This window comes from Hyla sarda, chromosome 4 (genome assembly GCF_029499605.1).
Source record: "Hyla sarda isolate aHylSar1 chromosome 4, aHylSar1.hap1, whole genome shotgun sequence".
Classification (NCBI taxonomy): domain Eukaryota; kingdom Metazoa; phylum Chordata; class Amphibia; order Anura; family Hylidae; genus Hyla; species Hyla sarda.
In genome coordinates this window covers 121,322,827-121,345,716 of record NC_079192.1, presented here as the reverse complement: position 1 = coordinate 121,345,716, position 22,890 = coordinate 121,322,827, and the positions used below count along the sequence as shown (strand labels likewise).

Here is a 22,890-nt window from a genome sequence, read left to right as displayed (position 1 = left end):
TCAGTGGGTCAAGGATAGTCAGTCAGGCAGTCACCAGGGGTTTGTACGATCCAAAACTATGTTGTACACATGGACCAAACTCCAAACTTATACCAAACTCAGATGCAATATAATAATGAAGCCAAAACATAAGGCTATGTAGATGGCCAAATAATATCCCAGCCAATTGGACAGATGCTTGATGAATGCAAGAATATTGCACATATGTAGTAAGACCCAAGAGAATAACCATATGGAGCTGTTGATAATGATGTAGTCCCAATCAGGGAGCACCAGGACCAAACACCCGGACTCGTAGGTACCGAGAGGACTAAAGATAGAAGTCAAAAGACCTAGGTATGCCACCAGATAACCACCAGTAGGTATCCAAAGAATAAGGATTACACTGTTGCTGTCAGGATTACAGTGTAGGGGAATCCCAAAAGATGAGGGAGAGACCAAAAAGATCGAAGTGCAGTGTACTATGGTGCTGTCATGTCATTCATGGTGGCTGCTGGACCCATCGGGTCTAAAATTTGGTATTATCGCTCTCATACTCTCTAATACTGGTCACTGGAAGTTCAGCATGTCACCTCATGGCAAAGAACTCTTTGAGCATCTGAAAAAAATTGCTGCTCTGCATAATAATGGCCTAGGCTATAAGAAGATTACCAAAACCCTGAAACAGAGCTGCAGTATGATGTGCAAAACCATACAGCGGTTTAACAGGACAGGTTCTACTCAAGACAGCCCTCACCATGATTGACCAAAGAAGTTGAGTGCACTTGCTCAGCATCATATCCAAAGGTTGTTTTTTGAAAATAGACTTATGAGTGCTGCCAGCATTGCTGCAGAGCTTAAAGGGGTGGGGTGAGCATGTCCGTGCTCTGACTATACCCCAGAATGTATTCTATGGAGAAAAAGATAGAGCAGAGCTCCTCATAGGGCAATACGTTTGGAACAATGTAAATATGTATATGGTGAGGCTGTAAAACAAGTAAGTAGTCTCGCTCACCTTGTACTGTTGTGTATATAGACACAACAGCAATAAGCGCGTGGTTTAAAGTGATGGTGGAGCAGCTTCCTGGAATCGGCAGCAGGTTAACCTGTCCGAGGTATTTGATGCAAGTGCTGGTGCTAGGCAGGAAAGGTACCAGGTTCTGTAGCGCAATCCACCACTCAGGCAACAGGTCAGTGTCTCTTCCTTGTCCCACAAGAGACACTGGAAGAGACACTGACCTGTTGCCTGAGTGGTGGATTGCGCTACAGAACCTGGTACCTTTCCTGGCTGACTATACCCCACACACTGCATCAAATTGGGCTGAACCACAAGAAATCCCACAAACAGTTTGCTGAAGACAAGCAGACTAAGGACATGGATTACTGGAACCATATCCTGTAGTCCAATGAAACCAAGATAAACTTATTTAGTTCAGATGATGTCAAGTGTGTGTGGCGGCAACCAGGTGAGGAGTACAAAGACAAGTATGCTACCTACAGTCAAGCATGGTGGTGGGAGTGTCATGGTCTGGGGCTGCATGAGTGCTGCTGGCACTGGAGAGCTGCAGTTCATTGACAGAACCATGAATTACTTTGCACATATTTGACATCGCTATTCTCAAAACACTTTTAAAATACATATACGACACATTTAGATAGTCTTCATACCCATCACTTTTACACATTTTGTTATGTAAGCAGTAGAATAAAATATAAAACTTCCACTTAGAAATTGCGCTTAGAAATTTTGATGCTGCAGAATCCCATTGCTGTCAATGGAATTCAGGTGCACAGTCCACACTACGGATTTTCATTCTTTAGGCAGAATATGCCCCGAATATATTGCGGTCTATGATACGATAATGTCTTTGTGGTCCTAGTGCTGACTGATTCAATCGGCAAAGGGTGCACTCCGAATCTCCTCAGTGTGAACTATTGTTTATGATACATATTTATGATACTTATGAATACTGAAGTGATGACATTCATTAGTCTTAACCTGTATATCAGAAGCTGTTGTGATAAAAACATCTGCATAAACAACCATTGTAAAATGTGTATAAAATTACATCTTTTGCACTCTCTTTAGTACTGAATGTGTGCAGAGTAAATTGCCTTGTACATAAGATAACATGGGACTGTAATTGTGCAGAGTGATTGTATAGACTGAAGCAAACATTCAGGATGAGTCTCTTAGGGAAATTTTGAAATGAAGCTCAAAAGGTTTCATTTGAAAGAAAATCATATTTCTTAACTATAGAAATGTGTTATACAAAGGTAAAATAAGAAGTCATTTTGAACGTGACACTAGACTTGGTATGTTAATAAAAGTCAATGTCATTCTCTACAGTAATAAGAGGACTCAAAATAGAGTCTTTAAATGCGTTGCTACCCAGGATTAGAAAAATATAGTATTTCTTCTAAAAACAGTACGACATCTGTCCACAGGTGGTGCCTTTTATTGCAGCTCAAGCTTCATTGAAGTGAATAGGGTTCAGCTGCAATACCACATACAACTTTTGAACAAGTGTGGCACTGTTTCTGAAAGAAAACAATTATGTTTTTCCAATCCTGGACAGCCCCACTTTAAAACCATAATCTTATATCTAAGTGAATAAGGAACAGAGAAAAATACAAGAATGTTCTATAAAAATGAAATTTCAGCACTATAAGTATAAGCTATCCAATGTTTGTGACCATTACCTACCTTTAAGAAAAAGACAGTGGTTTACTGCATCAAGAACATACACTGGTTGCCAGGGAAAAGCTACTTTATAGGGAAAAGGGAGACCAAACTGGCAAATCAGTTGTCGTTCACCAACGTCCATAAGCTTTACCATTCCGCTGCGGTAAAATATAAGCACCTAGAAAATATAATGGTAGATTGCCAATAGACATATTGTAATATATCTTAAACATAATGGGGGAGATTTATCAAAACCTGTGCAAAGGAAAAGTTGCCCATAGCAACCAATCAGATCCCTTCTTTCAATTTGCAGAGGCCTTGTTAAAAATGAAAGAAATGAGCTGATTGGTTGCTATGGGCAACTGTACAACTTTTCCTTTGCACAGGTTTTGATCAATCTCCCCCAATGTACAAAATCTAATGCTGCCACATTTTATCTAAAGGCTATGGACACATTTGAAAAGCCAAATTTTTATGCTTGATTTTAAGTTATGATGGTGCAGAACATGTTTTCTCCATAGGTCTTCATTAAATATGTTGCTTACTTTTACTTGTACAGCCTCTACACTGTGCTGTATGAGCTCTATTTTCTGTCCATACTTACATTGTTCTTACATAACAGTGCCTATATAATTCTTTGTCGTAAACTATCTTTTGTGAGCTCTCCTCTGTTTCTCCAGTCTGTGTAAGTTGTCCTCCAAGGTCCCCTCTCTGTCCACGGTTTGAGCTGGTATGTAGGCATGAAGCTATCTATAACACAGAGGGAGTAGAAAGCCCATCTGACGAATTTACCCCTATTTTTCTTTGAGTAGCAGCTAAATGGTAGGAAATGTCTAATGAAGACTATTTAGAAAGGTGCTTTAGTTTGCATTTCAGAAACAATAAACAATAAAAATGAAAAAATGGGTTTTCCAGGGAAAAATAATTTCATGACCCAGGGTTGTTCCATTTTTGTACTTTCATTTTTCCTCCTTACCTTTAAAAAACCATAACTCTTTCAATTTTGCACCTAAAAATCCATATGATGGCTTATTTTTTGCGCCACCAATTCTACTTTGTAATGACATCTGTCATTTTACCCAAAAATCTACGGCGAAACAGAAGAAAAATAATCATTGTGCGACAAAATTGTAGAAAAAAAAAATGTTTTAACTTTTGGGGGCTTCCGTTTCTACGCAATACATTTTACTCCCTTTATTCTGTAGGCCCATACGATTAAAATGATTCCCTACTTATATAGGTTTGATTTTGTCATACTACATGCAGGAAAATGTATACGTTTAAAATTGTCATTTTCTGACCCCTATAACTTTTTTTATTTTTCCGCGTAGGGGCGGTATGAGGGCTAATTTTTTGCACTGTGATCTGAAGTTTTTAGCGGTTCCATTTTTGTACTGATTGGACTTTTTGATCGCTTTTTATTAATTTTTTTCATGATATAAAAAGTGACCAAAAATACGCTATTTTGGACTTTGGAATTTTTTTGTGCGTACGCCATTAACCGTGCGGTTTAATTAATGATATATTTTTATAATTCGGACATTTACGCATGCAGAGATACCACATATGTTTATTTTTATTTACACTGTTTTTTTTTTTTTTATGCGAAAAGGGGGGTGATTCTTACTTTTATTAGGGAAGGGGTTAAATGATCTTTATTAACTTTTATTAATTATAACACTGCACATACTGATCTTTTACATTGAGCATTGTTCTCCCATAGGATAACATTGCTCAATGATTCTGCCGCTTGACTGCTCATGCCTGGATCTCAGGCACTGAGCAGTCATTCGGCGATCGGACAGTGAGGAGGAAGGTAGGGGACCCTCCTCGTGTCCAACAGCTGTTCGGGATGCAGCGATTTCACCGAGGTGATCCCGCAGCCCCCTGAGCTAACCGGCATTTATTAACTTTCACTTTAGATGCAGTGATCAACTTTGAATGCCGCGTCTAAAGGGTTAATAGCGCCGTTGCTAGGTGCCGAGCCTGACCCACTATGACGAACATGTATGGCATGGCCCCGCGTTATAGAATGGGAGCCGACCCATGACGTACATGTATGTCATGGGTCCAGAAAGTTAAACAGATTAGTAAATTACTTCTATTAAAAAATCTTATTCCTTTCAGTACTTATGAGCTGCTGAAGTTGAGTTGTTCTTTTCTATCTAAGTGCTCTCTGATGACACCTGTCTCGGGAACTGTCCAGAGTAGAAGCAAATCCCCATAGCAAACTTCTTCTACTCTGTCCAGTTCCCGAGACAAGCAGAGATGTCAACAGAGAGCACAACTCAACTTCAGCAGCTAATAATTATTGGAGGGATTAAGATTTGTTAATGGAAGTAATTTACAAATCTGTTTAACTTTCTGGAGCCAGTTGATATAAAACAAAAAGTTTTTTCCCTGGAATACCCCTTTAAAGCTTATCCACAAAATAGGGCGTTAATAGCTGAACAGGGAAGTTCTGACACCCAACACCCCTGCTGATCACCTGTTAAGAGACAGTCGTGGTGCCTGAGTTTAAATACCTCAGAACTGGAAGCCTTGGCTCCATAGTGTGGTGGGTCCGGTTATTGTAGTGCAACTCCCATTCACTTCAATGGAAACTTCGCTGCAGTGACCCAGTATGGCCACTACACACTGTACAGAACCAAAGTTTTCGGCTCCACACACGGTTTACATCTGGGCACCGTAGTTAAGACATACAGCCAAGCGGCCATTGATGGCCTATCTTGTGGATAAGGCCATCAATTATTTTTAACTTAATTATATTTATGTATAATGTATTTCATGTTGCTTAGAAAAACTGTCAGAACATAGCCTGTAGGAACTGTCTTCACATTATGAACCCATTGAGTCTGATGTAAGAGATTTCCCTATTAAACACAATCTAGGGACAATTTCATAGGAAGTCTATTAATCTCTCAGTGTGTATCAAATATATACTCCCAGCAAACACATGCATACAAAAAGACACAGACACAAATACTCTTATATTGTGCATGGTCAGATTTGGAACCAATGCTGCAAGGGCACAGGGTCAAACACTGCGGAAGCATATTGCCTGTCCATACACAAGCACAATACATTTACACACTAGACCTTATTTATTTAATAGTAAAAAAAAGTGGGGAAATTGCCCATAGGAACCAACTGACCAACTATCCCTATGGGTACTGTCCCACTTATATCAATAGTAGTATTAATGCATTAGACCGAGTATAAATTTATGGACACAGGTTACAATGGTATAGGAAGCTGGTATGTATTGGAAGAAACATACATGGGATACAGTTAAACATGAAGCCCAGGGATATGACATTCAGATATCGATTGAGGATGGGAAATGAATCAGATAAAATGGAAAAACATCAGAATATGACATTCAGGTTTACAAAGCACAAAGGTAAATACCAATATTTATTGAAATTCATAGGTAAACATAGGAAGAAGACCAGATTCCGTCACATTCCATGTGAGATATAAGCAAACATGGGTGGAATACTAAGACAATATTGATGGGGTAGGGGCAGTAACAGAAAAAGACAGAAACACAGAATCCATGGTGAAGTAATGTGAGATCCTAGGCACAAAGATCAGATAAACACATGGATGTGTGCATAACTTCAGATGACAGATTAGAGGTAATAAAGTAAAACTCACACTATTAGGAAGTGAGGGGACTGGGGCCACTGCACTTATCCGTTCATCAGAAGAGCCGGCACTATGAAAAAGAAAAGACAAGAGTGGAAGATGCTGTATTAGCTGTACATATATATTCTACACTCCTATATACGGTCCAGATTAACTCCATTATGTTTTCTCAATAACCTACTAGTATTAAAATATAAAAGGTGACCCCCTTTTCAGGAATAATAATAATAATAATGTAATGCACAATGTCATGCATTGTTCCCATAGAATACATTATAAAATGAGCTAGAAGCAACCACACAACCAGTAATTATTAAATAAAACGTAATCAACTTATCAACAACTAGTAGACTTAAAGGGGTACTATCATACTGACAACTTATCCCCTATCTAAAGGATAGGGGATAAGTTGCCTGATCACGTGGGGTCCCGCCGCTGGGGACCCCCGCAATCTCGCACGCAGCACCCCGCTCTCATCAGGCCTCATCACGAACATCCGCTCCGGGTCTGATGACGGGGTCGGTGACGTGTGACGTCACGCTCCGCCCCTCAATGCAAGTCTATGGCAGGGAGCGAGACATACTCCAGCCCGTGATCGGTCCTGTCATCAGACCCGGAGCGGATGTTCGTGATGAGGCCTGATGAGAGCGGGGTGCTGCGTGCGAGATCGCAGGGGTCCCCAGCGGCGGGACCCCGCGCGATCAGGCAACTTATCCCCTATCCTTTAGATAGGGGATAAGTTGTCAGCACGGTAGTACCCCCTTAAAGGGGTTATCCAGGAAAAAAACTTTTTATATATATCAACTGGCTCCAGAAAGGTAAACAGATTTGTTTATTACTTCTATTAAAAAATCTTAATCCTTTCAGTATTTATGAGTTGCTGAAGTTGAATTGTTCTTTTCTGTCTAAGTACTCTCTGATGACACGTGTCTCGGGAACTGTCCAGAGTAGAAGCAAATCCCCATAGCAAACCTCTTCTACTCTGTGCAGTTCCCGAGACAAGCAGAGATGTCAGCATCGAGCACTGTTGCCAGACAGAAAAGACCAATTCAACTTCAGCAGCTGACAATTGTTGAAAGGATTAAGATTTTTTAATAGAAGTCATTTACAAATCTGTTTAATTTTCTGGACCAGTTGATATATAAAAAAAGTTTTTTTTCTGGAATACCCCTTTAATAATGGACTAAGGCTTGGTTCACACATTGTTAAAATGAAAACACAAATACTGCAGTACAACAGTTATAAAAAGAGGCAATATATATATTTAGCCGTCAGTGCACGCATTGTTTTAAAAAACTGCAGTTATTCCAGTGTTGGAATTGTTGCAGCTTTTTATATCTATTTTATGTGTGCACTTTTTGTATCTATTTTACTGCAGTATCTTTGTTTTCAATTCACAATGTGTAAACTTTGCCCAATGCTAAAGGTAAAAGGTTGGACAGATTCTGTAGCTTTGAACATGCATGTATGGTCATAGTGTAGCATTGGCTCACTGTACCATTCACAGGAATAATATATTGCATTTATAGACCAGAACAGTAATCTAGTTGGGGAAGTCTCACCTGTCATGGAGAAGAACAAGGCTGGACTCCTTTCCCCCTGCCACAGTCACAAGGTAGAGAGACTTATCAGTACACCACACCAGCACCTGGGCTCTGGGTACAGCTGGAGGATCTCCATTAGAAGTGACATGCTCCAAGAAATGAATATTATCAATGGATTTTCCCTCTGGCAGGACAACAACACCCATTGGAAATCCTGGGAGAGAAGAATGTTCCCAACATAAAAGTATAACAATACGAGTCAAATAACATAAAGAACATGCGACAGACAAGCATAGGCACCCACCAGAATACTTCATATCCCAAAGTGAAAGTGTTTCATCTTCAAGGCCAAAAGCAAAGTATGCGGAGCAAGAACTGACTGCTGAGATTCTTATAGGAGCTGCACATGGCCACACTACATCAGGTTTTATATCACCATCTATAAAACAAAATGATATCATGAAAACATGTAGCAATTTAAAGGGTACTGCAGTGGAAAACTTTTTTTTTTTTTTTTTTTTTTTTTTAATCAACTGGTGCCAGAAAGTTAAACAGATTTGTAAATTACTTCTATAAAAAAATCTTAATCCTTCCAGTACTTTTTAGGGGTTAATTACTACAGAGGAAATGCTTTACTTTTTAGATTTCTCAGATGTCATGACCACAGTGCTCTCTGCTGAATTCTGCTGTCCATTTTAGGAACTGTAGTATAGGTTTCACCCAAAGCAAATATAAAAAATATAGAACAATACAGTAACCCCCCGACATGCGATGGCCCCGACATATGATCAAATCGACATATGATGGCCTCTCAGAGGCCATCGCATGTCGATGTCAGCATCGACATACAATGCTTTTATATGTCGGGGCCATCGCATTAACTACTATCCGACAGCGCAAAATGCTTAAGCTGCTGTCGGATAGCAGTTTAAGCATCCCGGACAGGTTCACTTACCTATCCCCGCTGCTCCGGGTCCACTTCGCGATCCTCCGGCGCATTCTGCAGCTTCTCCGGGGTCCGGGCCTCGCTTTCCGGCACCGTTATTACATCGCTGCCCACGCCGTCCCGGCGCCGCAACGTAATAACGTCACCAGAAAGCGAGGCCCGAACACCGGAGAAGATGCAGAAGAAGCCGGAGGATCCCGAAGAAGACGCCGGAGCAGCGGGACAGCATCGGGAGCCCCTGGGACAGCATCGGGAGTGGTGAGGACGCGGTCCGGAGCGGTGGGGACAGGTGAGTATAATATCCTATACTTTACATTGCACGAATCCCTCAACATACGATGTATTCGACAAATGATGGGTCGTTTGGAACGAATTACCATCGTATGTTGAGGGACCACTGTATATATAACTGCATTGGTGCAAACGCTGACATCAATCCAATTGGCTTGACCCAGCTTGCCAATAAGCACATTATATCCATATCATCAAGAAAAAAAACTTTCCGTTTTAGGTAGAATCCTTATAGCCAGGACTTCATAGTTTGAAAATTCTGCTAGGCTGGCATGTGCACAAATACTTGTCACAGCAACCTGAATTCATACATGGGTTTTAGTTGTGAGGTTTATGGGATATGTTCTTCCAAATACTGATTTTACCTTTTCTCTTAAATGGGCACTGTCAGATACAGCTTTTTATATGTCGTACATCTTGGCAAAACAATAGTTTTTCTAATATACTTCTTTAAAAAAAAAAAAAAAAAAAAATCACATAGTGAAGTTCCAAAAAGTATGGGGAATTTGGCCACAAATTGATTTATGTAAGGTATTAATGCTAGGTGTGTTTCCCTTTTTTTTTCTTTTTTTCTCCATCCGGTGAAGTGGGAGGGTTGGGAGGAATAAGGAAAAGATAAATAAACATACAAATAAATAAAAAATTCACATTTTATTGACCCCCTTCCCGCAAAATCAGGTACATGTACATGGTGATTAGGGATGACTTCCTGCAACACCACAAACATGTACCTGATGAGAGTAAAATGTCACAGCGCCGCCGGGCGCTGTGATAGTTTATTGAGCTCGGATGTGCTGCATAGCCGAGCCTCCCTGAAGCCAGCCAGGGACCAATCACAGCGGTCCCCGGCCGGCGATCGCTGCTATTGGTCCATCAGTACAGACGGACGAATAGCAGGGATCTGGCGGGGGTCTCCTCCTTCCCACTCTCCTCCTCCCACACAGTAAAGCGATCGGTGGTGAGGGGGCCTCATCGGAGGAGTCCACCCGCGGGCCGCTATGATCCTGAATTAACCCTGCAGACGCTGTGGTCACTGTGACCGCAGCGTCTATTAGGGTAACAGAGGGAGGGAGCTCCCTCTGTCACCGATCGGCGCTCTGCAAAGTGAAAGCAGAGCACCGATGGTTGCAATGGCAACCGGAGGATTGACAGTAGCCTCCGATGGCAACAGATCAGTCTTTACCTAAGGTAGTGACTGATCTATCCTATGTCTATGACAGACATAGGCATAATTCAATGGAGTACAGATGTGTATATCCTGCTGTAACTGGCACAGGCGAGGCTTCTGCGGGCTAACTGACACTGACGTCAGCGCCGCTCATGAATATTTATCCCTCCCTCTGGTTAGGAGCGGCGAAGAGAGGGAGAACAGGAGGAATGAATATTCATGAGCGGCGCTGACGTCAGTGTCAGTTAGCCCGCAGAAGCGCCGCCTTTGCCAGTTACAGCCGGATATACACAAGTGCGGCCAACGGCGGCGCGGATCAGACCAAGGTAGGGCTCGTTTTAATCAGCGTCTCCCACACTATCCACCAATACCGGTGGATAGTGTGGGAGAAAATATGTGACAGTTTTCCTTTAAGGTTAAAACAGGCTATTGAGTAAAGGGGTTAAATAAAACTGCCTTTGAAAATCCCACCACTAGGGGTCCTTATACCTCCTGGGACACTATTGAGTCCCACAGCAGCATGAGCGTGTCCAAGGGTCATGGACATGAGATGGCTGATTGACAAGGCTGAAGGAGGAACACAGCCTGCAGCAACACTGCTCTAACACTGAGTTTTACCAATCATGTGCCTCCAGCTGTTGCTAAACTACAACTCCAAGCATGCCTGGACAGTCAAAGCATATCTGGGCATGCTGGGAGTTTTAGTTTTGAAAAGTGGTAGGCACACAGCTGAAGACAACACTGCTGTAAAACTAGTTATCCAAACACTGTACAGAGTTTAGAACTACAAGTGCGGCCAACGGCGGCGCGGATCAGACCAAGGTAGGGCTCGTTTTAATCAGCGTCTCCCACACTATCCACCAATACCGGTGGATAGTGTGGGAGAAAATATGTGACAGTTTTCCTTTAAGGTTAAAACAGGCTATTGAGTAAAGGGGTTAAATAAAACCGCCTTTGAAAATCCCACCACTAGGGGTCCTTATACCTCCTGGGACACTATTGAGTCCCACAGCAGCATGAGCGTGTCCAAGGGTCATGGACATGAGATGGCTGATTGACAAGGCTGAAGGAGGAACACAGCCTGCAGCAACACTGCTCTAACACTGAGTTTTACCAATCATGTGCCTCCAGCTGTTGCTAAACTACAACTCCAAGCATGCCTGGACAGTCAAAGCATATCTGGGCATGCTGGGAGTTTTAGTTTTGAAAAGTGGTAGGCACACAGCTGAAGACAACACTGCTGTAAAACTAGTTATCCAAACAGGACTGCCAAAGGATGACACACGTGAATGACATAGGAACAGAAAATGTATGCATTAAAAACCACTGTATTTTAGCACTAAACATTTGCACTATTTAGGAAGTTGTAAGTTATACACTCAACATATTGTTTTAGGTGGTAGAGTACAGGCAATCTCCAATAATCATGGTGTGTGTGTGTGTGTGTGTGTGTGTACAGCATAAAACCAGAGGAGAAAGGGTTATAGAGCAGGACTGCCAGGCTCACTCCTGAGAGCAGTTAGTCAGCAGAGTAAGGTAGGGAGAGGAGTCATCACAGTACAGGCAAGAGATGGACACACCCCTTCGCTTTGGGGAAGATGAAAAAGGCATTGGGCAGCTGTAATATGCTATTTTTTGTGAAATATCAGTGGTAGATACATAAAAATAATATGTACATGATCACGATTAAGTACTGAGTAACACAACAGTTTAGTTGTTGTTTTTTTTTTTTTTTTTGCGGCATCTCACAGGTTTTTTATGTGCAGTAATTGTAGTCTATTGTATTGTTTGGTTGTGCAATATACTTAGCTCAGGTTTTTGCCTTTGTAAGGCTAGGTTTCCACACAGGTTTTTTTCTGGCATTTTTTTTTTTTTAAAACATCCAGTAGGAAGGAGAAGTTTAGGTCCTTGTCTTATATTTCCCATGCCTTTTGAATACACTTCTGACTTTGGCTCAAAAACTGAAGTGGTTGTTTTCCCAAAAATGCCAGAAAAAACCTGTGTGGAAACCAAGTCTAACCAAAACAGGAATAGTATATACAGCTGGCTATGAACATAAGACAACATTCAGTATTGCATAGTTACAAATGATTCTGCCAGACTAATAAGATTTAACTTTACATTTTACTTATAATGAATACAGAAATGTATTTACCTTAATTTGAGTATTTACCTGTTTTGTCCTTTGTCTGTTTGCCCAGGAGGTACATGAGATGATTTTGGCATGAATCCCAATGCACAATTATGGCATTAGGTATAGCTACAGAAAGAAATAACACTTAGGAACAGACCGATGATCAGTATATTCATTACCCTGTATTCCATAGTCTAAATATTTAATTTAGGAGGTGCCACCATCTAGTGGCCATGAGTGATGTTTACACACCAAAATAATACTCTGTATAATCGAGTAAAACTCCTTGGACCTGGGAGAAGCCAATTATCATATATTCTAGATTACAAGACAATCATAGATATAGAAAAAGAATATCAAACTGTAAGGGCAGCCCAAAAGTAATAAACCACTAATAAGATACACAACTATCACATAGCTTGTGTTTAATACTGCAACTTAACCCCTTAAGGACTCAGCCCATTTTGGCCTTAAGGACTCAGACAATTTAATTTTTACGTTTTCATTTTTTCCTCCTCGCCTTCTAAAAATCATAACTCTTTTATATTTTCATCCACAGACTAGTATGAGGGCTTGTTTTTTGCGCGACCAGTTGTCCTTTGTAATGACATCATTTATTATATCATAAAATGTATGGCGCAACCAAAAAACTCTATTTTTGTGGGGAAATTAAAACGAAAAACGCAATTTTGCTAATTTTGGAAGGTTTCGTTTTCACGCCGTACAATTTATGGTAAAAATTTATGGGTTTTTTTGATACCACATTTGCATATAAAAAACTTTTAATACATTTTTTATAATTTTTTTTAAATAAAATGTACGGAGGAAGGAGAGGGGACCTCCGTGCGGCATTATGAATGATCGGATCCCCGCAGCAGCGCTGCGGGCGATCCGATCATTCATTCAAATCGCGTACTGCCGCAGATGCCGGGATCAATACAGTATTGATCCCGGCTCCTGAGGGGTTAATGGCGGACGCCCGCGATCAGCAGCCGGGATCAGCCGCGCATGACACGGGCATCGCTCCGATGCCCGCGGTTATGCTTAAGGCGTAAATGTACGTCCTGGTGCGTTAAGTACCACCGCACCAGGACGTACATTTACGTCCTGCGTCCTTAAGGGGTTAAAGGGGTATTCCAGGCAAAACCTTTTTTTTATATATATCAACTGGCTCTGGAAAGTTAAACGGATTTGTAAATTACTTCTATTAAAAAATCTTAATCCTTCCAATAGTTATTAGCTTCTGAATTTTTCTGTCTAACTGCTCAATGATGATGTCACGTCCCGGGAGCTGTGCATGAAGGGAGAATATCCCCATAGGAACTGCACAGCTCCCAGGACATGAGTCATCAGAGAGCAGTTAGACAGAAAACCACAACTCAACTTCAGAAGTTAATAACTATTGGAAGGATTAAGATTTTTTAATAGAAGTAATTTACAAATTTGTTTAACTTTCCGGAGCCAGTTGATATATAAAAAAAGTTTTGGCCTGGAATACATACCCCTTTAATATCTTCACCCCTCTATTCTATTATCTGTTTGACTCTTCTGTAAATACATAAGATCACAGGTCGGTACCATTTGGCGACTTGTGTAATTTAAACGTTTACATTTTAATGTGCATGCGGTTATCACTAACAACAGTATATAAGATCTCTCTGCTCGCAAGAAAGATCTCACAGGAACGTGAATATGCATGAAAAGGGTATTAACATGAAAGATGTGAGCCAGATGGTGCACTCTGGCCTAGTAAATGCCCAGAATGCACCAAGACACCTTATTTACATAGTAACATTTTCAGGCACAGCAAAGCAATGGAGACACAAATAAAAAAATGGTAAAGACCATTGTAATCAGCATCACCCGCAATATAAGTCTGTACCAACAGGTTAGTTTGGCTGATGCTGATAATAAATTGCCTTTAAAAGTCTCAAGGCTTCCAGTAACAGCTGTTGTCTTGGAGGAAGTTGTGTAGTTCTTTCCAGTTTGACACAGTACTCCTTAGCTGAGTGGGCCCCTCTTTGTGTCAAGAGGAGAGCAAGAAGTAGTAAGAATGGCAAGCATTTAATGCTGAAAACCCCATTTTATGTGGTCTAATGAGGCTTTTATAGCTAGAATTAATAAAGGAATAGTTGGATTAATTTGTTATTACAGCAAGTGAAACAAAGGTATGTGAGGACATCATGTTCTCTCAATCATCACCTTTCAGGGAAGGTATATAGGACTTCCAGTATGGTTCAGATGGTAAGGGAGATATAGAAATCTTGGCTTGGATGAGGTGAGTAAATAGAATGGACCCTTTGAACTCACTGATTTTTAAACCCATATCAATGGATAGTCCGAGATGGAAGATCTAGCTGATGGAAATTGCCCATTAAGTGCGTACCTCAGTTGTCTAAGAAAGCCCTTCCTAGGTATACTGGATTCCATGTGAAGTTGTAAAAAGGACTACAGGACACTATCGTCATAGACATGTTCTAAAGTCTGCACCCCAGCCATTATCCAAAACTGCGAATCTATTGAACCCATAAGATGAGGAAAACTTGCGTTGTGCTAGAGGGGATGATATGAGGTGATGCTAGTGAAAGAATGGAGACTTTCAGTCACCCTCCAAACCTGCATGGCTTGTTGGAGTAGCTCTTTAATAAATTTGGCAGCATTTAAAAGTTTACACATGGAAATACTGAAACAAACAGAAGTAAATATCTCTGAGCATCCCACCATTAGCCCTATGCTGTCCTCAGACAGGTTAGGATAGGAGAAATGACAGATCCACCTTAATATAATACATATACAAATAATATTGCAAGCTTACCTGCATTCATCGGCTCCGAATCTCTATGCATCATTTTATTATGCTGGACAAAATGAAACTTAGTGTACCTAAGAAAAAAGATTTTTTAACACTAGTGGCAAGTAGTAAGTGCAGGATTCTACATTTAATACATTCCACATTAGCTACTATATATTAGTACACAAAAATGTTTTGTTTAGTTTTTTGTTCTTTCTAATAAAATCCTTTTCTCACTAGGAGGCGACAATAAGTAAGAAAGTGTAAACTCTTCCTGCACAGGCTATACCCCTTCTACAAACATTGGGGGAGAAACGAGGGAGGTTGGACTGAAGAAGTTGAACATCCAAGATGGTGTAAAGGACATTCCCTGGCATGGGAAAAGGAAACGGAACCAGATAAAGAACAGCAAACAAAATGCCAACTGAAACTCCAATAGGATGCAGAAGCAAGCACCAAAAGACCACCTGCCCAGAATTCAGAGAGAGAAGCTCACACACATAAGACTACTGCAAAGGGAGTGGTGGTTACAATAAAAAAAATTAAAAAAACATATTTAATTCTAGGAGGAATATGTAAGATGTGGGCTGCTGAAAAAAGTTAATCTAAGCCTACAACAGGGTCTTGGTCAAGTCTGAGCGCCGGGTCACCATGAGGAGACAGGCACATGTCCAAAATAGTATGGTAGGAAAAAACCCAAGAAGGAGAGTGTCAGTTATGGCAAGGCTGCCCCATTGGAGAGGAAGAAGAGCATCATTATGTGAAGCAGAGAGTAAATCACCTGATAAAGTGAGAAAAAGAGGCACTAAGAGCAGGGGAAGACCTCCCAGGGGAAGGATACCTAGGAAGAGGTCATGGTGGAATACCCTGGCCAGGAGGATTATCCCTCTAGATAAAAAAAAGGGCAGGTGTGCAAGTGAATAGAAAGGTTTTTATTTATTTATTTTATTTTTGGAGACTGTCCCTAAAAAGAACAGGAGATCTGTCATGACCATGGTAAGTACAACCAGGGAGATACCTGAAAATTCAATGTATCCAGTGCAACCTGGGAACTTGGGGGGCTGTAGAGAATCGAACGCAGAGCTCAGGAAATCCTGATGGCTCAACCACCATCCTCACTTATTCCAGTCAGACTATGAAATTCTGAAATCCGATAGACAGGATGAGGCTCGGGGCATGAGGACAATCCCAAGAAAAAAAGCCTAGAAGCCAATCACATAGGCCAAATTGACAGGGCTGGAGCCTGCAGCTATTGCAGACATAACATGAGTGAATGGCAAGTCTGCAAAACACATTTCTTAGGGCTGAGAAAATGGACCCCAGAAAGGGTGTGGTCAACTAGTGAACAAACAGTCCAGCTCTGGACCCTGGAAAAAAGAGGCAGCAAGGAGGGGGCCTATGAAAGAGAATTTAAAATCTGAAGAAGCCAACAATGCGAAGACAAGAAAATGGCATATCTACCCTGAAGGCAGAGAGAGTGCTTTGTTAGTGATACTTCAAAGGAAGAAACTAAAGAATCATGCCTACCCTTAAATTTAAAGGGGTATTCCAGGCAAAACCTTTTTTATATATATATCAACTGGCTCCGGAAAGTTAAACAGATTTGTAAATTAGTGCATAAGAAGACAAAGAAAAGTCGGCACTCACCGGGTTTCCAATTCAGCAGATTTTATTGCACGTTGCTCACAGCCGTAGTACAATTCTAGGGGAGACGACGAATGGTACAAGGGGGGTACCACAGAGAGGCGACACCTGTGTTTCGCACTTAGTAGTGCTTCAACGGGCCTAACTCTTTACCGGAACATGTCATCTTCTTATACAGGTGAGTTTAGTAATTGGACCTATCACCATCTAACACACCTTGTGACGTTAAAAGAAGGGGAGGAGGTTGCTTAGTTAAGCTTGTTCCTACTTAGATCTAGCTCATTGTTCAGACTGCCAGGACTAGTATCGTAAAAAAACACTCTTAGAAGCAAACTGAGACATCAACTTTATCATTAAGCCCTAAGACTCCCGTTGCGTCTAAAGTTGATGTCTCAGTTTGCTTCTAAGAGTGTTTTTTACGATATTAGTCCTGGCAGTCTGAACAATGAGCTAGATCTAAGTAGGAACAAGCTTAACTAAGCAACCTCCTCCCCTTCTTTTAACGTCACAAGGTGTGTTAGATGGTGATAGGTCCAATTACTAAACTCACCTGTACAAGAAGATGACATGTTCCGGTAAAGAGTTAGGCCCGTTGAAGCACTACTAAGTGCGAAACACAGGTGTCGCCTCTCTGTGGTACCCCCCTTGTACCATTCGTCGTCTCCCCTAGAATTGTACTACGGCTGTGAGCAACGTGCAATAAAATCTGCTGAATTGGAAACCCGGTGAGTGCCGACTTTTCTTTGTCTTCTTATGCACTGATGGTATATTCTACGTGAGTCCGAGCACCACCGTATCCCCATTCCGCTACAGCGACTTAGTGTCCACGCGCTTTCAGGTTCAGAAATTAGCAGTGCCGAACTACTCATCTATACGCTACAGTATAGATTTGTAAATTACTTCTATTAAAAAATCTTAATCCTTCCAATAGTTATTAGCTTCTGAAGTTTTCTGTCTAACTGCTCAATGATGATGTCATGTCCCGGGAGCTGTGCATGATGGGAGAATATCCCCATAGGAACTGCAGAGCTCCCGGGACGTGAGTCATCAGAGAGCAGTTAGACAGAAAACAGCAACTCAACTTCAGAAGCTAATAACTATTGGAAGGATTAAGATTTTTTAATAGAAGTAATTTGCAAATCTGTTTAACTTTCCGGAGCCAGTTGATATATAAAAAAAAGTTTTGGCCTGGAATACCCCTTTAAGGCTGCAAGACTGAACCCAGCGGTTTTTAAAGAAAGCATCGCCACATAAAGAGGTTGCCTGGTTAAGGGAGAGACCAGAAGGATTAATTGCACCAAAAGGTCCTACTCAGATAGGGGAAGTACAGGGACTGCATTTGGAAAAAGCTTGTTTGATTAGTACCACTCAGCGGGTAGACCAATATAAGGGCCAAAAGAAAAAGTCCAGCGTTTAGGAGGCACAGGGGAGCAGTGACCATGCAGACCACGTGGCAATGAAAGTTACACCATTAGCAGGGGTGGCCATGCAGCTGCCAAGTCAGGGCTATAGAAAAAGTAATGGCTGACTATTTTGCCATGTACCCTGCAGGAGAAATCTCCCTAGTTTGGAGACAGGGAGAAGAAAGGAAGCATGTGAGATCCTTATCAGGGAGAGGTCTCAATGTGTTATTAAAAAAGGAGGCAATAAGGAATGAGCGGGAATAGGGGTAGCAAAGGGGTGCATACTTAGCTTGTTCCAAGTATCCAACAGGATCACTGCCTCTGTGTACATTGCAGGGGGTAAGCAAGGCTATCGGCATCATTACTTACCTATCTGGCATCTTCGGTCACACACACGGACCCCCTTCGGTCACACTCTGGCTTGAGTGCAGTATCGGCGCTCCAGGCTACAGCAGCAGTAAAACGAGGGCGGGTGACCAACGTAGGAAGGAAAGTATGGCAGCATGCTGCCTGGTTTCCTGTTCCTAGCACCCTCAGGGAGATTATATCTATATAGCAGCCCATACTGACGATCCCCCTGAAAAGGTTGAGAGAATAAACCTCAATCACCACCTAAAAGAGAATATAAAAAAATAAACCTAAAATAAAAAATGTAGCAGAGCATGAGAGGTCTGCCTCTTATGGACTCTAAAATGGATTAGCACACTGTCTGCAGGAGGGGTATAGCCTGTGCAGAAGTAACTAACACTTTCTTGTTTAGTGTCACCTCCCAGTGGTACCAGCCTCTACCCACGGTCTTCTTTGTCCCCCAATGGAACATGCATGAATATTATAAGCAGATATATGTCTGTACACAAGCAACAGAGCAGAATTATATAACATTACATGGCTGCATTGTCTGTGCAACAGAACTCTTGGGGAACAGGTGAAAAGCCAGTGTATTGCTACTAGCTAATATCTATCTACTACAATGGATCCAGAAAGCAAAATCACAGCACAACTCCAGGGATCCAGTTTTTCAAATCAGGGCTGAAATTTTATTGCACCATTTAACATACAAGTGCTATAAAATTTCAGTCCTGATTGGAAAGACAAGATCCCTGGAGTTGTGCTGTGACTTTGCTTTCTGGATGTACAGTATATTGCTGTTCCAGCCTGGCAAGCTGGCTAGTCGCTTGTACAACACAGGACGGGTTATTATTGCTGGCCTCCCCTTTGGACTGTTGATTTGATTTACTTAAATGGGTAGAATCTTTTTAAATATGCACAAGAAAAGAACACTGAAATCTCTGAAATCTACAACCAATCACCCAAAAATGCCAGAGAAAAAAAATTTTCAAGGAAAACTGTCAGATATTTTCTCCCACACTATCCACACTACTGATGGATAGTGCGGGAGACGCTGATTAAAACGAGCCCTACCTTACCCGGATCCGCCCGCTCGTTCATGCGCAATTGTAGTTTTATTCTATGTGTACATCTTGATATAACTGGCACGGGCGGGGCTCCTGCAGCTAACTGGCACTGACTTCAGCGACGCTTATGAATATTCATCCCCCTCCCTCCAGCTCCTATTTTTGCCGCTCCTCACTGGAGGGAGGGGGGATGAATATTCATAAGCGGCGCTGATGTCAGTGCCAGTTAACCTGCAGAAGCCCCGCCCGTGCCAGTTACAGCAAGATATACACATAGAATAAAAGTACAATTGCGGGCGAACGGCCGGGAGGATCCGGGTAAGGTAGGGCTTGTTTTAATCAGCATCTCCCGCACTATCCAACAGTAGTGTGAATAGTGCGGGAGAAAATATCTGACAGTTTTCCTTTAATAAAATCTTTGATCACACAGGGAGTCTTCATGTATTAACTTCTACAAGAGCCAAGCTTTACTTTTTTGAGCATTTCTGTCTCTTGAAACAGTCTATCTAACATATCTATCAATAGGTAGATTTTCTTCTCTCCAACTTACTAAATCATTATTAATAATTTAATATAAAATAACAAATAAAAAAATTAAAAAAATAAATGGACAGATATCATCAGTGACAATACATCAGCTCCCAATCTAGTTTGACAGAAAGGACATGTTGCCCAGTGCCTATCATATGATCCTGGATTATCAAGAGCTAGAGTATAGGTGGTGTGCATCCTAGCTTGATATGAGCTGCCACTACATTTCTGACCAGAATATAATTTTTTTGTAGTGTTATGACATCTATTGTACTAGAAGCATAGTCAAAAATAGGGAACCCGATAACCACGTGGTTTTAAAACACTGGTGTGGGGCGTATATAAAGGTATTCTTTTGTCTGCCTATTGGTTTACCTTGACATCCTTACTTCTTCTGTGCTTGGTAAATCTAAGCTCAGATACTTTTCATACACTCGCATAAATACTGAATCTTGTTGATCCCACTGATGAGAAGTGTGCAAGTGATTCTGCCCGGTGCCAAGCACATTGCTGTCTTCATTCTTCTGCACAGCCTCCTGTACACTTCTAAAGAAACTTCCTAAGGGACAAAAAGGTGAATAAAAATGAATTCTTAGCAGAAAATTAAAACTTTACATAAAATAACAGATATTGGCCCTTATTTACTAAGAGTGTTGTGTAGGTTTCTTTGTGGGTTTTAATGCCCTACAATTTATTTTCCACTGTATTTACTAAGGTTTCCCTACAGTTTCCACTTTCCCTATACTTTGCTTTTTTTACACATGTTCTGATCTGTAGGGTTTTCCTCAGCTGAAATCCACCACATTTTCTGTGGAAACTTTAGTAAATATGTTGGGATTTTGTGAAAATGTCGGGAACACGCCCCTTTTATGTGACCAGGCCCCTTTTCCCGACGACCACGCCCCTTTTCGGGTTTTCTTAGCAAAATGGAGAGTTAGTTGGGTTTTTTTCAATTCAGGTGACAATTCAGGCGCAAATTCAGGTGCAGACAGAATTTCAGGCGCATATTCTAGCGCAGACAGAATTTCAGGCGCAATGCATCCGAAACTGGCGCACAACCCGACAAAACATGTCGGGTTTGCAATAGTAAATGAGGGCCATTGTTGTTACAACTGTTTAAGGTGGCTAAAGATCATACCCTAGGTCACTATACCCCAATGGTTCTCAGGACTCTTGTTTTCAGGATGTTCGCATGCAAAATTATTATTTTGTATCAAGCTTCCTGAAGTTCTTCATGGGAGGAGCCCACCTGTCTTCTCATATACTGCTTTAACTCTTTAAGCCCCACAGTTTTTTTGTTTGTTTTTTCAATTTTAGCTCGTATTTTCCACCTCCCCTTCTTAAAATCATAACGCTTAAAATTTTTCACCTACAGACCAATATAAGGGCATGTTTTTTGCGCCACCAATAGTACTTAGGAATAACAAAATCTATGGTGAAACCATATGGTGAAACCCCCCAAAAAAATCTTTATTGGGCAAAATTGAAAAAAAAAATGCCATTTTGTAAGTTTTGGGGCTTAAGATTCTACACAGTGCACTTTTATTATTTTTATTCTGTAGGTCCATATAATTAAAATGATACCCAACTTAAATAGGTTTTATTTTGTTTTACTTCTTTTAAAAAATTATAACCATTTTGTACAAAATATTTGCATGTTTAAAAATGTCCTCTACTGACTCCTATAACTTTTTTATTTTTCTGTATATGGGGCTATATGAGGGCTAATTTTTTGTGCCGTGATCTCAAGTTTTTATTGTTACTATTTTTGTTTTGATGGGACTTTTTGATCACTTTTTATAAATTTTTTAGGGTATACAAAGTGACCAAAAATACACAATTTTGGACTTTTGAATTTTTTTTTTATGTGTACGCCATTGACCATGCAGTTTAATTAAAAGGCTTAAATGGAAAAAGGGGTGTAATTCAAACTTTTATTAGGGAAGGGGTTAAATCACTTATATATATATATATATATATATATATATATATACACACACAAATTTTTTGTCCCCATAGGGGACTATTACATGCAATCCTTAGATTGCATACACTGAACAATGCTATGCCATAGCATAGCATTGATCATTGTTATCAGTGCTCGACTGCTCCAGCCTCCAGCCTGCTAAGGTAAGGGCCCTTCCTTACCTGGGACACCGCGATTTCACCAGGGTGGTCCCGAACATCCTGCTGAGCTAGTCGTGATGACTTTTCTCCCGTTTTAGATGCCGCAATCAACTTTGATCGCGGCATCTCAAGGAACAATACCAGACATCAGCCTGATCGGCAATCTCTGGCATTAGCCGCTGGTCCTGGTTGCTGATAGCAATCGGGTCCCACCGGGTATGAAGCTTCATATAACAGGAGCGGGCAATGGACATAAATATTTGTCTATTGTCCTTAAGCAGTTAAAGCCAATCATATGGCAAAAAAATAATGTATCATGGCTTTTTTATGTTGGCTAGGGTAAATCATCTCACTTTATACAGAGATGATTATTTTAAAGGAAAACTTTCTTTAGTTTCTTAGTAACAGACTACAAACCAAACTAGTCGGAAAATGCTGACAGTATGAAATGTGGAATCTGTTTGTCCTATTGAGGCAAAAACTTTCTTTACTGTCATTTAAAAATGACAGGGTCTAGGTGCCAAGACTTCTACCAATCGCTAGAAAGAGCGGGGAGATGTACCTCTTCTGCAGTGAGGAG

The 22,890-nt window shown here is 41.0% G+C and overlaps 1 protein-coding gene across 8 annotated transcripts in view; it reads right to left on the bottom strand.

The window, feature by feature from the left end:
- The window catches only part of WDR93 (WD repeat domain 93), a 63,213-nt gene that overhangs the window by 20,840 nt on the left and 19,483 nt on the right, over nucleotides 1-22,890 (bottom strand). For 7 of the 8 annotated variants that reach the window (XR_008892439.1, XM_056571937.1, XM_056571936.1 and 4 more), the window contains exons 8-14: nucleotides 20,559-20,742; nucleotides 15,215-15,282; nucleotides 12,439-12,525; nucleotides 8,165-8,299; nucleotides 7,879-8,074; nucleotides 6,326-6,386; nucleotides 2,687-2,843 (exon numbers count right to left, since the gene is read on the bottom strand). Coding sequence is in view for 6 of the 8 variants with exons in the window: in XM_056571937.1 (XP_056427912.1) it covers nucleotides 2,687-2,843; nucleotides 6,326-6,386; nucleotides 7,879-8,074; nucleotides 8,165-8,299; nucleotides 12,439-12,525; nucleotides 15,215-15,282; nucleotides 20,559-20,742 (888 nt within the window). In the remaining 2 variants the exon portion in view is untranslated. Of the gene's footprint in view, nucleotides 1-2,686; nucleotides 2,844-3,269; nucleotides 3,416-6,325; nucleotides 6,387-7,878; nucleotides 8,075-8,164; nucleotides 8,300-12,438; nucleotides 12,526-15,214; nucleotides 15,283-20,558; nucleotides 20,743-22,890 lie in introns of all 8 variants that reach the window. The other variant, XR_008892440.1, reaches the window with a different exon arrangement.